We start from the raw sequence: 18286 nt of genomic DNA, 5'->3' as shown, positions 1-18286 counted from the left end.
GCACTGCGCCCAGAAAAATACGCGTTGCGATACAGACTAGACGTCATGTTGGGGAGATCTAAAATCGAAAATACTATGTAAATAATCCATTACCTTTGATTCTCTTCATCAGATGTCACTTCCAGGTATCACAGGTCCATAACGAATGTAGTTTTGTTCAAAAAAGCTCATCATTTATGTCCAAAAATCTCCGTCTCGTTAGCACATGATGTAAGCCAGCCGGACTTCTCGTCATGAACGAGGGGAAAAAATATATTTCCGTTCGTTCAAACATGTCAAACGTTGTATAGCATAAATCATTAGGGCCTTTTTTAACCAGAACATGAATAATATTCAAGGTGGACGAATGCATACTCTTTTATAACGATTGGAACGAGGGTACCCAACATGAACTAGCGCGCCAGGTGTCTAATGGGACATCACCGTTCCATGGCTCTTGTTCGGTCAGATCTCCCTCCAGAAGACTCAAAACACTTTGTAAAGGCTGGTGACATCTAGTGGAAGCAATAGGAAGTGCCAAAATATTCCTAAACCCCTGTGTTTTTCAATGGGATAGGTTTAAAGTCAATACAACACATCAGGTATCTACTTCCTGTCAGAAAATGTCTCAGGGTTTTGCCTGCCAAATGAGTTCTGTTATACTCACAGACACCATTCAAACAGTTTTGGAAACTTTAGAGTGTTTTCTATCCATATATAATAAGTATATGCATATTCTAGTTACTGGGTAGGATTAGTAACCAGATTAAATCGGGTACATTTTTTTTATCCAGACGTGCAAATGCTGCCCCCTAGACCCAACAGGTTAACAATGAAAACCACTGGAATCAGAACAAACAATCAATGGGTACAAAACCCGTCGCACACCAGATAAACGTGCACATGCACTTACAATAAACAATTCCGGACATGGACATGGGGGGGAACAGAGGGTTAAATACACAACATGTAATGATGGATTTGAAATCAGGGGTGTGGGAAGACAAGACAAAACAAATGGAAAATGAAAAGTGGATCGATGATGGCTAGAAGACCGGCGACGCCGAACGCTGTCCGAACGAGGAGAGGAACCAACTTCGACGGAAGTTGTGACAGTTGTGACATTCTTGATACACATGAGAAACTGTTGAGAGTGAAAAACCAAGCCGCTTCACAGTTCTTGAAACAAACCGGTGCGCCTGGCCGGGGCGGCCATGAAATACAGTACAAGCTGCTGTTGTGCACCTTTGGAATATTTACATTCAGCCTCTCTAGGGTAGGGGGCAGTATTTGCACGGCCGGATAAAAAACGTACCCGATTTAATCTGGTTTTTACTACTGCCCAGAAACTAGAATATGCATATAATTATTGGCTTTGGACAGAAAGCACCCAAAAGTTTCTAAAACTGTTTGAATGGTGTCTGTGAGTATAACATAACTCATATGGCAGGCAAAAACCTGAGAAGATTCCTTACAGGAAGTGGCCTGTCTGAGCATTTTTTGGGCTTCTACATTCTCTTTATTGAAAACCGAGGATCTCTGCTGTAACGTGACACTTCCTACAGCTCCCATAGGCTCTCAGAAGGCGGCAAAAAGCTGAATGATGTCTTTGCAGCCCCTGGCTGAAAAACATTAGCGCATTTGGATGGTGGTCGATCAGAGGACAATGGGACTGAGGCGCGTGCACGAGGCGACACCATGTTTTTATTTTCTCTTTGAACGTAAACAGGGTTTCCCGGTCGGAATATTATCACTTTTTTATGAGAAAAATAGCATAGAAATTGATTTTAAACAGCGGTTGACATGCTTCGAAGTACGATAATGGAATATTTAGAATTTTTTTGTCACGAAACGCGTCGGGCGCGTCACCCTTCGGATAGTGTCTTGAACGCACGAACAAAACAGAGGATATTTGAACATAACTATGGATTCTTTTGAACCAAACCAACATTTGTTATTGAGTAGAAGTCCTGGGAGTGCATTCTGACGAAGAACAGCAAAGGTAATCAAATTTTTCTTATAGTAAATCTGACTTTGGTGAGGGCTAAACTTGGTGGGTGTCTAAATAGCTAGCCCGTGATGGCTGGGCTATCTGCTCAGAATATTGCAAAATGTGCTTTCACCGAAAAGCTATTTTAAAATCAGACATAGCGATTGCATACAGGAGTTCTGTATCTATAATTCTTAAAATAATTGTTATGTTTTTTGTGAACGTTTATCGTGAGTAATTTAGTAAATTCACCGGAAGTTTGCGGTGGGTATGCTAGTTCTGAACGTCACATGCTAATGTAAAAAGCTGTTTTTTGATATAAATAACTTGATTGAACAAAACATGCATGTATTGTATAACATAATGTCCTAGGGTTGTCATCTGATGAAGATCATCAAAGGTTAGTGCTGCATTTAAAAAAAAGCACATTTTGCAATATTCTGAGCAGATAGCCCAGCCATCACAGGCTAGCTAATTTGACACCCACCAAGTTTGGGGCTCACTAAACTCAGAATTACTTTTAGAAAAATTTGATTACCTTTGCTGTTCTTCGTCAGAACGCACTCCCAGGACTTCTACTTCAACAACAAATGTTGTTTTGGTTCCAAATAATCCATAGTTATATCCAAATACCTCCATTTTGTTAGTGCGTTCAAGTCACTATCCGAAGGGTAACGCACGATTGCAATTCGTGACAAAAAAAATCTAAATATTCCATTACCGTACTTAGAAGCATGTCAAACGCTGTTTAAAATCAATTTTTATGCTATTTTTCTCGTAAAATAGCGATAATATTCCAACCGGGCAACGTTATATTCATTCAAAGGCTGAAAGATAAAAATAGAGAAGTCTTGTGAACACGCATCTCAGTCTCACTGAGGCTGATCACTCACAAACAGAGCTTCTGTACTTTGCCCAGAGACAGCAGACACCCCATTCCACTTTCTGGCGGCTTTAGAGAGCCAATGGAAGCCTTAGAAAGTGTCACGTTACAGCACAGATGCTGTATTTTTGATAGAGATGCAACAGAAGGACAACAAATTGTCAGACAGGGCACTTCCTGTATGGAATCTTCTCAGTTTTTGGCCTGCCATATGAGTTCTGTTATACTCACAGACACCATTCAAACAGTTTTAGAAACGTTAGAGTGTGTTCTATCCAAATCTTCTAATTATATGCATATTCTCGGTTCTGGGCAGGAATAGTAACCAGTTTAAATCGGGTACATTTTTTTATCCGGCCGTGAAAATACTGCCCCCTAGCCCCCAACAGGTTAATAACTCTACCTACATGTAGATATTACCTCAATTACCTCGACTGACCGGTGCCCCTGCACACTGACTCTGTACCGGTACCCCCTGTATATAACCTCGCTATTGTTATTTTACTGCTGCTCTTTAATTATTTGTTATTTTTATTTTTATTAAAACTGCATTGTTGGTTAAGGGCTTGTAGGTAAGCATTTCACTGTAAGGTCTACACCTGTTGTATTCGGTGCATGTGACAAATAAAATTTGATTTGATTTAAAGGAGCTCTTTAAACTTGACCCCAAAAAACCATCTGTGTCAGATGGTTAAGATCTTTTCTTCTTTAAGGTTGCATCGCCTATCATCACCAAGCCCATCTCTGACCTTTTTAACCTGTCTCTCCTGTCTGGGGAGGTTCCCATTGCTTGGAAGGAAGCCACAGTGCATCCTTTATTTAAAGGAGCAGATCCAGCTGATTCTAACTGTTATAAGCCAATTTCTATTTTGCCCTGTTTATCAAAAGTTTTGGAAAAACTAGTCAATAATCAACTGACTGGCTTTCTTGATGTCTATAGTATTCTCTCTGGTATGCAATCTGGTTTCTGCTCAGGTTATGGATGTGTCACTGCAACCTTAAAGGTCCTGAATGATGTCACCATTGCCCTTGATTCTAAGCAATGTTGTGCTGCTATTTTTATTGACTTGGCCAAACCTTTTGATACAGTAGACCATTCCAATACTAAGGAGTATTGGTGTGTCTGAGGGTTCTTTGGCCTGGTTTGCTAACTACCTCTCTCAAAGAGTGCAGTGTATAAAGTCAGAACATCTGCTGTCTCAGCCACTGCCTGTCACCAAGGGAGTGTCCCAAAGCTCGATCCTAGGCCCCACACTCTTCTCAGTGTACATCAACAACATAGCTCAGGCAGTAGGAAGCTCTCTCATCCATTTATATGCAAATGATACAGTCTTCTATTCAGCTTGCCCCTCCCCTGATTTTGTGTTAAACGCTCTACAACAAAGCTTTCTTAGCCTCTATGGGCAAGGCGGGACGAATTCGTCCCACCTACGTAACAGCCACCTGAATTCAGTGGCGCGATTTTTGAATCGTTTGAAATACTATTACTTCAATTTCTCAAACATATGACTATTTTACAGCTATTTAAAGACAAGACTCTCCTTAATCTAACCACACTGTCCGATTTCAAAAAGGCTTTACAACGAAAGCAAAACATTAGATTATGTCAGGAGAGTTCCCAGCCAGAAATAATCAGACACCCATTTTTCAAGCTAGCATATAATGTCACAAAAACCCAAACCACAGCTAAATGCAGCACTAACCTTTTATGATCTTCATCAGATGACACACCTAGGACATTATGTTATACAATACATGCATGTCTGTTCAATCAAGTTCATATTTATATAAAAAAACAGCTTTTTACATTAGCATGTGACGTTCAGAAAAAGCATACTTCCGGGGAATTTACTAACAGTTTGCTAAATTACTCACGATAAACGTTCACAAAAAGCATAACAATTATTTTAAGAATTATAGATACATTACTCCTCTATGCACTCGATATGTCCGATTTTAAAATAGCTTTTCGGATGAAGCACATTTTGCAATATTCTAAGTACATAGCCCAGCCATCACGGCTAGCTATTTAGACACCCGGCAAGATTAGCCTTCACCAAAATCCTATTTCCTATAAGAAAAATGTTCTTACCTTTCCTGTTCTTCGTCAGAATGCACTCCCAGGACTTCTACTTCAATAACAAATGTAGGTTTGGTCCCAAATAATCCATCGTTATATCCAAATATCCTCTGTTTTGTTCGTGCGTTCTAGACACTATACGAATGGTAAATAACGGTCGCGCGCATGGCGCATGGCGTGACAAAAAATGTCTAAATATTCCATTACCGTACTTCGAAGCATGTCAACCGCTGTTTAAAACCAATTTTTATGCCATTTATCTCGTAGAAAAGCGATAATATTCCGACCGGGAATCTGCAATAAGCTAAACAGCCGAATGAAATTTCTCCACAGGGGCGAATCGTGCACGCGCCTCATTCAATGGTCCTCTGATTGGCCACTTGGATAAGGCGATAATCTGTTTCAGCCAGAGGCTGCCTCGTCATCGTTCTGGTTTTTCCCGGGTTCTGAGAGCCTATTGGAGCCCTGGGAATTGTCACGTTACAGCTAAGATCCTTACTCTTCAATAAACAGATGCAAGACGCACGACTCCTTGTCAGACAGGCCACTTCCTGCATGAAACCTTGTCAGGTTTTTGCCTGCCATAGGAGTTCTGTTATACGCACAGACACCATTCAAACAGTTTTAGAAACTTTAGGGTGTTTTCTATCCAAACCTGAACAATAATATGCATATTCTAGCTTCTGAGTTGCTGTAGGAGGCAGTTAAAAATGGGCACATATTTTTTCAAAAATTCTCAATACTGCCCCTAGCCCAAACAGGTTAATGTCCAGTTTAGGTCACCAAGCAGGACAAATTCAGACTTAGTGTAAGGGGCCAGGAGAGCTTAGGGCAGGTAGGGTACAGGCCGGTGCTGATGAAGGACAATAGCACCCAGCAAAGTCAACAAAGATTGATTTGAAAGTTTAATGCCAGTGTCTGGGTGTTGGCGATTCAGCGCAAGTTCAACCATCATCCCCCCCCCCCCCAGAATGCTGTGCCATTGCTGTGCCTAGATTAGCAATGAAGGTGTGTAGCTGTCATTCAGTGCCATACAGGTTCGATTGTATCACTATCAGAATAAAATGATATGATACCAAGGTAACAGGCAGTAAATGCAGCCAAGGGCAGGTCAAAGCCAAGCTAAGAGACAGTAAGTTCAGTTACTGCCATTTACCTTTGTATCACAGTAACTTTTTGCAGTTACTGCTAATGTGACCCACATTTTCTCCAAAACAGAATACAATAGCGACAGGATGGATACTTGTTCATATGATTAAGCATGTATTTACTGTAGCAAAAATGGCATGAACTAATAATCGACCAAAGAGCAGTTACTGCCTTTTGGCTTGGTAAGGCAGTATTGTTCTCTCTACCATCTTGCCTTTGTGCTGTTGTCTGTGCTCAATAATGTTTGCACAATATTTTGTGCTGCTACCATGTTGTGCTGCTGCCATTTTGTGTTCCTACCATGTTGTTGTCATGTGGTGTTGCTACCATGCTGTGTTGTCATGTGTTGTTGCCATCCTATGTTGTTGCTGTAGGTCTCTCTTTATGTAGTGTGATGTTTTGTCCTATATTTTTATTTTTAATCCTAAGCCTTGTCCCCGTAAGAGGCCTTTTGGTAGGAAGTCATTGTAAACAATAATTTCTACTTAACTGACTTGTCTAGTTAAAAAAAATCTAACAGGTGTAAGATTCTGTAGCTTAAAGTAATTTGTCAGCCTATTAATTATGAACATATAAAAAATGCCCTATTACTAGGCTATTCAAAATACAAATTCACTATAATTGTAGGCTAACTCTGAATTTGTTTAGTCTAGACCAATCTAGAAATGTTTAATCAGTATTTTGTAAATGTTTTTCTGTCATGTGTAATATGAGATAGGCTACGTATTGTATAACGCACAATCATTATTTTAATTCCGTTTTTTGGGGGGGCTTGTGCTCATATATAGGCCTGTGCTATGCATAAGCACTAAAATGCATATGGTTGTTTTGAATTAATCATCACCTTAGAAAGCCCTGTCCATTTAATTGTGTTAGGCTTTGAAACAACATCCACAACACATGTTTTCCACTCATATTCAATCTGTTGTTGAACTTTCTTCAAATTGATCAATCACAGTGAGGTGAGTTTTAAAAGCCCATACTTTTTTGATGGCAAGTGTTTGATGTGATTTTTTTATTGCATTTTAATTGATGTCAGAGTGGTTAGAAGGACAATTGAGCCCTGAGTACAAGGCCATTAGCAACCTGATGATCATTAGAGAGTTGGTTCTACTAACACATGTCCAGATTGCATAAAAGGATATTTCCCGTGACTCATGACTGCCGGAATGGTGGTAATATGGTCACTGCAACAGCCCTACACCTGGCACCAATACCATACCCCGTTCAAAGGCACATACATTTTTTGTCTTGACCATTCACCCTCAGAATGGCACACATACAGTACCAGTCAAAAGTTTGGACACACCTACTCAAGGGTTTTTCTTTTACTATTTTCTGCATTGTAGAATAATAAGGAAGACATCAAAACAATGAAATAACTCATATGGAATCATGTAGTAACCAAAAAGTGTTAAACAAATCAAAATATACTTTAGATTTTAGATTCTTCCAAGTAGCCACCCTTTGCCTTGACGACAGCTTTGTATACTCTTGGCATTCTCTCAACCAGCTTCATGAGGAATGCTTTTCCAACTATCTTGAAGGAGTTCCCACGTAGGCTGAGCACTTGTTGGCTGCTTTTCCTTCACTCTGCGGTCCAACTCATCCCAAACCATCTCAGTTGTGTTGAGGTCGGGGTGAATTCAGCACTCCATCACTCTCCTTCTTGGTCAAATAGCCCTTACACAGCCTGGAGGTGTGTTGGGTCATTGTCCTGTTGAAAAACAATGATAGTCCCACTAAGCGCAAACCAGATGGGATGGCGTATCGCTGAATGCTCTGGTAGCCATGCTGGTTAAGTGTGCCTTGAATTGGAAATAAATCAGCAACATTGGTACCAGCAAAGCACCCCCATACCATCACACCTCCTCAGTTCAACTACTATGAGTCTCACAAATACACGGCGGTTGGAAACAAAAATCTCAAATTTGGAGTCATCAGTCCAAAGGACAGATTTCCACCGGTCTAATGTCCATTGCTTGTGTTTCTTGGCCCAAGCAAGTCCCTTCTTCTTATTTGTGTCCTTTAGTAGGGGTTTCTTTGCAGAATTCAACCATGAAGGCCTGATTCACGTAGTCTCCTTTGAACAGTTGAGATGTGTCTGTTACTCTGTGAAGCATTTATTTGGGCTGCAATCTGAGGTGCAGTTAACTCTAATGAACATATATTCTGCAGCAGAGGTAACTCTGAGCCTTCCTTTCCTGTGGCAGTCCTCATGAGAGCCAGTTTCATCATAGCTCTTGATGATTTTTGCGACTGCACTGACATTTTTTGTATACCACCCCTACCTTGTCACAACACAACTGATTTGGCTCAAATGCATTAAGAAGGAAAGAAATTCCACAAATTAACTTTTAACAAGGCACATCTGTTAATCAAAATTGATTCCAGGTGACTACCTCATGAAGCTGGCTGAGAGAATGCAAAGACTGTGCAAAGCTGTCATCAAGGCAAATAATCTGAAATATAAAATATATTTGTTTAACGCTTATTTGGTTACTATTTTATAGTTGTGAGGCTATATGACTGCACCATTAACTTGATTATTTAGCAAACATCAATTGCTGCTTATACCGCTTTTTTACAGCTTCCAAAAGCATGATCAGTGCTCTAACTCCCCCTTGCGGTGGTCTGGAGCAATGAAGCAGTGATGCAGGGTAACGTACAAAACCACAAATTACCGCTAACTCCCGCGGCATAATCTCGAAATGTTTAATTGAGGAACAACTGTATCCGTATTCCCAGTCATGTGAAATCCATAGATTAGGGCCTAATTCATTTATTTCAATTGACTGAATTCCTAATACAGTGGTTCCTCCTTTAAAAGTTGCAGTGTACTGCGGCGCAGTTTGCATGGGCCTGCAGAATTCTATGGCACGTTATTTAAGTGTGAACCACTGGTACCTATTTAGTGCTAGTTTGACCACCAGAGGGCATCTTTAAGAAGCATTTGATAGCCTACAATAATGGCTGTACTAGAGAATGTGGGCAAGTGGGGTTCAATTCCCCAATGGGGATGAAGGAGTAGGCTGTCCTTGCTAATAAGAATTTGTTCTTAAGTAATTCCATATGCATTATTTCATAGTTGTGATGTCTTCACTATTATTCTACAATGTAGAAAATAGTAAAAATAAAGAAAAACCCTGGAATGAGTAGGTGTGTCCAAACGTTTGACTGGTACTTGATTAATTAATTTGATTAATATTATGGTGGTTCTATTCCAAGATAAACAAAAAACCCTCTGGGTTTCCGTTAGGATGGAATGGAAAATATGGCCCTGTACAATGTGACGGTCAGGAGTACAGTAAATGGGCTATTTAGCTAAAGAATCCCTGTGTCGTGCAGGCATGTGGGAGACTGGGGTTCAATTCCCCAACAGGGAGGAAGGAGTAGGCTGTCCTTGTAAGTAAGAATTTGTTCTTAATTAACTGACTTGCCTGGTTAAATAAAGGTTACACGGTACTAAAATAGGTTACACGAAACGGTACTAAAATAGTTTTGTAGCTATTGCTTCAAATCCTATTGCTTCTAACTTCAATATGCTCTTTAAATAAATAAGACCTACATCCCTTTTAAAAGCAAATTACTCAACACTAGTGAGACTGATCTCGCCTACGGTAGACCTACAGTATATCGAAAAATATGACGTGAGTCTCTGCCAATAATTACATATAGAGGATTGGAGGATATTTCTATAATTCTGTGATATTTATTCCCATAGTAATTCGTTATGGATCCATAACTAAATAAACATTGTCATCTTGAAAGAGTATTTTTATCATTATTTTATTAACGAAAACATAAAGTTGCCATTATTAGTTACATTGTTTTAGTTTGAACGTGCAGACTGGCACTAAGAACAGAACAGCGGGAATTTTTCCCTTGTCAGTGTCATTATTAGTGCAATGCCCCTTGCAGTGTGGCGGTGTGGGGTCCACCCCCCCTCCCCCTTCCTCCTCGTCCTCCCTTCCCCTTGGGCTAGGTCCGTCTTCTGTGCACGGCTCTGCGGGCCGTTCTTGTGCCCCCTGTGCCCCCTTGAACCTCACGCTTTCAGTGGATACAGCTGGAGAACTGCCACTCGGGAGCCATGACCAATATAACCAATATATATTGTCCTGCTAATAACAGGGTTAATAATATATCTGTGAGAATATCCAAGGGGCATTTATATAATTGTAAATGAATAATAATCACTTTTTTTTTAAATAACAATTTTCGAGATGATTTAGTTTTCAAATAACGTAAAACTGTCATGACTTCAGCCGAAGTTAGTGCCTCTCCTTGTTTCGGCGGCGTTCAGCGGTCGACGTTACCGGCTTTCTAGCCGCCACCGATCTACGTTTCTTTTTCCATTTGTTTTGTCTTGATTGTACACACCTGGTTTCCATTACGTTATAATTTATTCCCTATTTAACCCTCTGGTTTCCACATGGTTTTGTGAGTGTTTGTTCTTTGTTAAGTGGTCGCTATTTTGTGTCGAGCTGGATTGTTTTCCCTGTATGGAATTAGTTTGTTTTATTCGAGTAAAGTACGTTTTTACTCAGTTCTGTGTCCTGCGCCTGACTCCGTCCTACTCGCTGCACACAGACACTTGACAAAAATGAGCGAGGAAAAATGCCATTCTTGAACATTGTGTGAGACATTGTTACTAATTTGTAAAGAAAGCCAGTTTGTTATTTAGAATTATTTATTTCTGTTTTTAGAGGGAGAGAAACCAAAAACCTACAATCATCTCATGGGTCTCCCAGTCAAGGACGGCACAGGTATTGAACCAACATCTATAGCAACACAGCTTGCGCTGCTATGCAGTGTCTTAGACCGTTGCACCACTCAGGCACTGTATAACATGACTGGTCGGGAGTGGCCTACAATGCAAGAGCAAAATAATCCTAACAAAATAAAATAATAAAAACCTTAGTGTAACAACAGTTTTAGTAAGTAATACTGAAGTCGTGCACAATTATCAGTTTCTATTTAGGTTTATGTCGCCCATTCATTGTCAGAGACACAGTAGAACCCAAAAGCATAATCAGTGCTATAACTCCCCCTTGCGCTGGTCTGGAGCAATGAAGTGGTGACGCAGGGTACCGGACTAAACCACAAATTACCTCTAAGTCCCGCGGCGTAAGTTCACAATTTTTAAAGGAGGAACCACTGTATGAACTGTAACTCAGTAAAATATTTGAAATTGTAGCAGGTTGCGTTTATATTTTTGTTCAGTATAATCCATGTCATAATAAGATGCCCAGTGCTTCAAGCCACCTCCTCAACCCTCTCTCAACCTACCCCAGAATGTTTGTTGCATCTTGCGCCATAGGCTAAACTTGTCTGTCCATCACGCATGTAAACAACTAGCACTGATTGGTGAAGTAGGGCAGGAGAGAAACTGTGACAGTCAGTACAGTAACAGCCAGGAGGAAAGGTGGAGGGATCAAAGGGTAGGACGGATGGATCCCGGAGTATAAATCCTTGATCATAAGAGAAGCAGCCAGGCACTCATGTGGATGGATCAATGGGTGGACTGGTAGTTGATCCCGGGTTGGGTGGATTGGGGGCCTTATAGTACCCCAAGCTGGGTATAGTTGGGGAAAGCAGGAAGTTAAGTAAGCAAGGATACAGAGATAAAAAGTAAATATAAAATACTACACATAACAGGCTAAAAAGGTGTGTTTTTAGCCTAGTTTTAAACATTGAGACTAAGTGGATTGACAGGCTGTTCATAAGGTTTTGCGTTCTGTTGAAGGCCTTGACCCCAGCTTTGTTTTTTTTAAATATTTGCAGAACGGCAAGAAGGCTGGTGTCCAGTTGTATTAGCATGTCTTTAAGGTATTTGGGAGCTTGCCCATGTAAAGCGTTGTATGTTAGAAATAAGACTTGCTGTCTGTACGGGACTGTATGAGTAGCCAGTGAAGTTAGGCAATAATTGGAGACTGTACAAACTTTTTGTTTCCTGGTCGGCAGCATTTTGTACAAGTTGGAGATGTTTCAGATTGGTAGCATTACATCCTGATAGAAGAGCCTTATAGTAGTCTAGATAGGATGTAATAAAGGCATGGATTCATTTTTCTGCATCAGTAAATAAAAGTAAGTTTAAAAAGTCCATCAAAATCCATCAGAAGAAGCCACGTTAGTTTGTTGGTGATGTGGACACCAAGGAACTTGAAGCTCTCAACCTGCTCCACTACAGCCCCGTTGATGAGAAAGGGGGGTGCTCTGTCCTCCTTTTCCTGTAGTCCACAATCATCTCCTTAGTCTTGATCACGGTGAGGGAGAGGTTGCTGTCCTGGCACCACACGGCCAGGTCTCTGACCTCCTCCCTATATGCGGTCTCAACGTTGTTGGTGATCAGGCCTTCCACTGTTGTGTCATCAGCAAACTTAATGATGGTGTTGCAGTTGTACCTGGCCGTGCAGTCAAGGGTGACCAGAGAGTACAGGAGGGAACTAAGCACGCACCCCTGAGGAGCACCCGTGTTGAGGATCAGAATGGCAGATGTGTTGTTACCTACCATTTACCACCAGTTGCAGAGGGAGTTGAGGTGTTTAGTCCCAGGGTCCTTAACTTAGTGATGAGGTTTGAGGGCACTATGGTGTTGAACGCTGAGCTGTAGTCAATGAATAGCATTCTCACATAGGTCTTCCTTTTGTCCAGGTGGGAAAGGGCAATGTGGAGTGTAATAGAGATTGCATCATCTGTGTATCTGTTGAGGCGGTATGCAAACTGGAGTGGGTGTTGGGTTTCTGGGAAAATGGCGTTGATGTTTATTTTATTTATTTCACCTTTATTTAATCAGGTAGGCAATTGAGAACAAGTTCTCATTTACAATTGCGACCTGGCCAAGATAAAGCAAAGCAGTTCGACACATACAACAACACAGAGTTCCACATGGAGTAAAACAAACATACAGTCAATAATACAGTAGAAAAATAAGTATATATACAATGTGAGCAAATGAGGTGAGATAAGCGAGGTTAAGACAAAAAGGCCATGGTGGCAAAGTAAATACAATATAGCAAGTAAAACACTGCAATGGTAGATTTGTAGTGGAAGAAAGTGCAAAGTAGAAATAGAAATAATGGGGTGCAAAAGAGCAAAATAAATGAATACAGTAGGGGAAGTGGTAGTTGTTTGGGCTAAATTATAGATGGGCTATGTACAGGTGCAGTGATCTGTGAACTGCTCTTACAGCTGGTGCTTAAAGCTAGTGTGGGAGATAAGTGTTTCCAGTTTGAGATTTTTGTAGTTAGTTCCAGTCATTGGCAGCAGAGAACTGGAAGGAGAGATGGCCAAAGGAGGAATTGGCTTTGGGGGTGACCAGAGAGGTATACCTGTTGGAGCGCGTGCTACAGGTGGATGCTGCTATGGTGACCAGTGAGCGGAGATAAGGGGGGACTTTAACTAGCAAGGTCTTGTAGATGACCTGGAGCCAGTGGGTTTGGCGATGAGTATGAAGCGAGGGCCAGCCAACGAGAGCGTACAGGTCGCAGTGGTGGGTAGTATATGAGGCTTTGGTGACAAAATGGATGGCACTGTGATAGACTGCATCCAGTTTATTGAGTAGGGTATTGGAGGCTATTTTGTAAATGACATCGCCGAAGTCGAGGATCGGTAAGATGGTCAGTTTTATGAAGGTATGTTTGGCAGCATGAGTGAAGGATGCTTTGTTGCGAAATAGGAAGCCAATTCTAGATTTAACTTTGGATTGGAGATGCTTAATGTGAGTCTGGAAGGAGAGCTTACAGTCTAACCAGACACCTAGGTATTAGTAGTGGTCCACATATTCTAAGTCAGAACCGTCCAGAGTAGTGATGCTGGACGGGCGGGCAGGTGCAGGCAGCGATCGGTTGAAGAGCATGCATTTAGTTTTACTTGTGTTTAAGAGCAGTTGGAGGCCACGGAAGGAGAGTTGTATGGCAGTGAAGCTCGTCTGGAGGGTTGTTAACACAGAGTCCAAAGAAGGGCCAGAAGTGTACAGAATGGTGTTGTCTGCGTAGAGGTGGATCAGAGACTCACCAGCAGCAAGAGTGACATCATTGATGTATACAGAGAAAAGGGTTGGCCCAAGAATTGAACCCTGTGGCACCCCCATAGATACTACCAGAGGCCCCGACAACAGGCCATCCGATTTGACACATTGAACTCTATCAGAGAAGTAGTTGGTGAACCAGGCGAGGCAATCATTTGAGAAACCAAGGCTATTGAGTCTGCCGATGAGGATGTGGTGATTGACAGAGTTGAAAGCATTGGCCAGGTCAATGAATACGGCAGCACAGTATTGTTTCTTATCGATGGCGGTTACGATATCGTTTAGGACCTTGAGCGTGGCTGAGGTGGACCCATGACCAGCTTTGAAAACAGATTGCATAGCGGAGAAGGTGCGGTGGGATTCGAAATGGTCTGTAATCTGTTTGTTGACTTGGCTTTCGAAGACCTTAGAAAGGCAGGGTAGGATAGATATAGGTCTGTAGCAGTTTGGGTCAAGAGTGTCCCCTCCTTTGAAGAGGGGGATGACAGCAGCTGCTTTTCAATCTTTGGGAATCTCTGACGACATGAAAGAGAGGTTGAACAGGTTAATAATTGGGGTTGCAACAATTTCGGCAGATAATTTTAGAAAGAGCGGGTCCAGATTGTCTAGCCCTGCTGATTTGTAGGGGTCCAGATTTTGCAGCTCTTTCAGAACATCAGCTGACTGGATTTGGGAGAAGGAGAAATGGGGAAGGCTTGGGTGAGTAGCTGTGGGGGGTGCAGTGCTGTTGACCGCGGTAGGGATAGCCAGGTGGAAAGCATGGCCAGCTGTAGAAAAATGCTTATTGAAATTCTCAATTATAGTGGATTTATCGGAGGTGACAGAGTTTCCAATCGTCAGTGCAGTGGGCAGCTGGGAGGAGGTGTTCTTATTCTCCATGGACTTTACAGTGTCCCAGAACTTTTTTGAATTTGTTGCAGGAAGCAAATTTCTGCTTGAAAAAGCTAGCCTTGGCTATTCTAACTGCCTGTGTATATTGGTTTCTAACTTCCCTGAAAAGTTGCATATCACGGGGGCTGTTCGATGCTAATGCAGAACGCCACAGGATGTTTTTATGTTGATTAAGGGAAGTCAGGTCGGGAGAGAACCAAGGGATATATCTGTTCCTGGTTCTACATTTCTTGAATGGGGCATGCTTATTTAAGATTGTGAGGAAGGCATTTAAAAAAAATAACCAGGCATCCTCTACTGACGGGATGAGGTCAATATCCTTCCAGGATACCCGGGCCAGGTCGATTAGAAAGGCTTGCTCGCTGAAATGTTTCAGGGAGTGTTTGACAGTGATGAGTGGAGGTTGTTTGACTGCTGACCCATTACGGATGAAGGCAATGATCGCTGAGATCTTGGTTGAAAACAGCAGAGGTGTATTTAGAGGGCAAGTTGGTTAGGATGATATCTATGAGGGTGCCCGTGTTTACAGCTTTGGTGTGGTACCTGGTAGGTTTATTGATAATTTCAAACTTTGGATGGCTGGGGTGTTAAGCATGTCCCAGTTTAGGTCACCTAGCAGCACGAGCTCTGAAGATAGATGGGGTGCGATCAGTTCACATATTGTGTCCAGAGCACAGCTGGGGGCAGAGGGTGGTCTATAGCAGGCAGCAACGGTGAGAGAATTGTTTTTAGAGATGGATTTTTAAAAGTAGAAGTTCAAATTGTTTGTTTACAGACCTGGACAGTAGGACAGAACTCTGCAGGCTTTCTCTGCAGTAGATTGCAACACCGCCCCCTTTGGCCATTCTATCTTGTCTGAAAATGTTGTAGTTAGGGATGAAGATTTCAGAGTTTTTGGTGGACTTCCTAAGCCAGGATTCAGACACGGCTAGGACATCCGGTTTGGCAGAGTGTGCTAAAGCAGTGAATAAAACAAACTTAGGGAGGAGGCTTCTAATGTTAACATGTATGAAACCAAGGTTATTATGGTTACAGAAGTCATCAAAAGAGAGCTAGCCACTGCAGGGCCTGGATTCACCTCTACATCACCAGTGGAACCGAGGAGGAGTAGGATAAGTGTACGGCTAAAAGCTATGAGAATTGGTTGTCTATGACGTCCGGAATAGAGGAGCAGGTTTCTGGGGGCAATAAAATAGCTTCAAGGTATAATGTACAGACAAAGGTATGGTAGGATGTGAATACAGTGGAGGTAAACCTAGGCATTGAGTGATGATGAGAGAGATATTGTGTCTAGAAACATCATTAAAACCAGAAGATGTCATAGCATGTGTGGGTGGTGGAACTGAAAGGTTGGATAAGGTATAAGGAGCAGGGCTAGAGGCTCTACAGTGAAATAAGCCAATAAACACTAACCAGAACAGCAATGGACAAGGCATATTGACATTAAGGAGAGGCATGCTTAGCCGAGTGATCATAAGGGTCCCGTGAGATTCAGACGGCTAGCCGGGCCGTAGGTAGGAAGATGGAGGGAGGTCTGTTTTTAGCCACCTCGTGCGTTTCTGTCTGTAGATTAGTGGGGTTCCGTGTGGTATGGGGGACCAGTCCAATTGGCAAAATAGTTATAGTTATAGTGGCCCAAGAAAATTGTCCGATAGACCTATTCAGATAGCAGCCGATAAGACACCGATAACATCGGTAGTCCAGTCGTGAAGGCCCGATGGGGCTCCGCATCGGCAGTAAAACGGGTCTGGATAGGTGATTGTAGCCCAGGAGTGGTGTGAGCCATGACCTGCCTTTCAAAGCACTTCATGGCTACAGATGTGAGTGCTACGGGTCGGTAGTCATTTAGGCAGGATATCTTAGTATTCTAAGTCACAGGGACCTCGGTGGTTTGCTTGAAACATGTTTGCCCGCCCTCGGGTGCGGCCATGCCATGAGGAACGAATGACCTAACTCTCCTTGGAAACCAAACTCCTATCGACAAAACACTTATGTACTTTTCCTATCCTACTCAGAAAGAAGCAATCATCACAGAAATTATCCTGTGAAACTCACTGTTTACATTAAAGACTAAATGACTGAATTCGCAATCCATCCCTGCTGTGATCAGAGGAAGAATTTACTGCTTAGAAGAGCTCATAGATTTTGCTTTCCCGGACAGAGAGAGAGACTTGGACAACACTGCCTTTTTCCCAGCTCTATCATGGCTTCATCCCATCCAAACGTAATCCAATTGGGCAGGCAACATCGATATACAAGTAATATTACCCTATAACATTTTTTCATTTCCTCTTTCAATTTGTAAGATCATATCATTCAAAAACATCCTGTGAATGTGCAATTGTATTTGTATTTATTAGCGATCATTCTTCCTGGGGTCCAAACATATTAAAGCACTTACATTACAAAAGATAAAACAGTACATCATATAACATTATTACACCACTACATATCTACAATACAAAATGTTCAACACCACCATACAACAATATCACAATGTATGCATGTGCCTGTATCGTTGTGTCTCTCTTCACAGTCCCCATTGTTCCATAAGGTGTCTTTTTTAACGTTTAATTTTTTTTAAATTCTACTGCTTGCATCAGTTACCTGATTTGGAATAGAGTTCCATGTATTCATGTCTCTTATCTAGTACTGTGCGCCTCCCATAGTATGTTCTGGACTTGGGGACTGTGAAGAGACCTCTGGTGGGATGTCTTGTGCATGGGTGTCCGAGCTGTGTGCAAGTACTTCAAACAGACCGCTCGGTACATTCAGCTTGTCAACACCTCTTACAAAAACAAGTAGTGATGAAGTCTATCTCTCTTCCACTTTGAGCCATGAGAGATTGACATGCATGTCTGTGTACTTTTTAAAGGACAGCAATACTGCCCTGTTCTGAGCCACCTGCAATTTTACTAAGTCCCTCTTTGCAACAAAACTAGGACCTGTAGGACCTGCCTTGTCGATAGTGTTGTTAAGAAGGCATAGTAGCGCTTTATTATGGACAGACTTCTCCCCATCTTAGCTACTGTTGTATCAATATGTTTTGACCATGAGTGTTTACAATCCAGGGTTACTCCAAAAAGTTTAGTCACCTCAACTTGCTCAATTTCCACATTATTCATTACGAGATGTAGTTGAGGTTAAGGGTTTAGTGAATGATTTGTCCCAAATACAATGCTTTTAGTTTTGTGTTTTGGTTGAGCAGCAGTACAGCAGCCATTCATATTTAAGACTCTCGCCTGAATAACTGTCTTGTATCCCATTGTACCCTGCCTTTATATG

At 41.8% G+C, this 18286-nt stretch overlaps 1 protein-coding gene across 2 annotated transcripts in view; it reads left to right on the top strand.

Moving 5' to 3' along the window:
• cpn1 (carboxypeptidase N, polypeptide 1) overlaps positions 1–18286 on the top strand; it is a 183250-nt gene that overhangs the window by 82415 nt on the left and 82549 nt on the right. The window contains exon 4 of one of the 2 annotated variants that reach the window (XM_045701860.1): positions 10788–10847. The exons of the other annotated variant lie outside the window; for it this stretch is intronic. Within the exon in view, the coding sequence (XP_045557816.1) occupies positions 10788–10847 (60 nt within the window). The remainder of the gene's footprint in view (positions 1–10787; positions 10848–18286) is intronic. 2 annotated transcript variants of the gene reach the window in all.

Source organism: Salmo salar, chromosome ssa19 (genome assembly GCF_905237065.1).
Source record: "Salmo salar chromosome ssa19, Ssal_v3.1, whole genome shotgun sequence".
NCBI classification, from domain to species: domain Eukaryota; kingdom Metazoa; phylum Chordata; class Actinopteri; order Salmoniformes; family Salmonidae; genus Salmo; species Salmo salar.
Note: the sequence above shows the minus strand (reverse complement) of the source record. Positions and strands in the feature narration are given on the sequence as shown.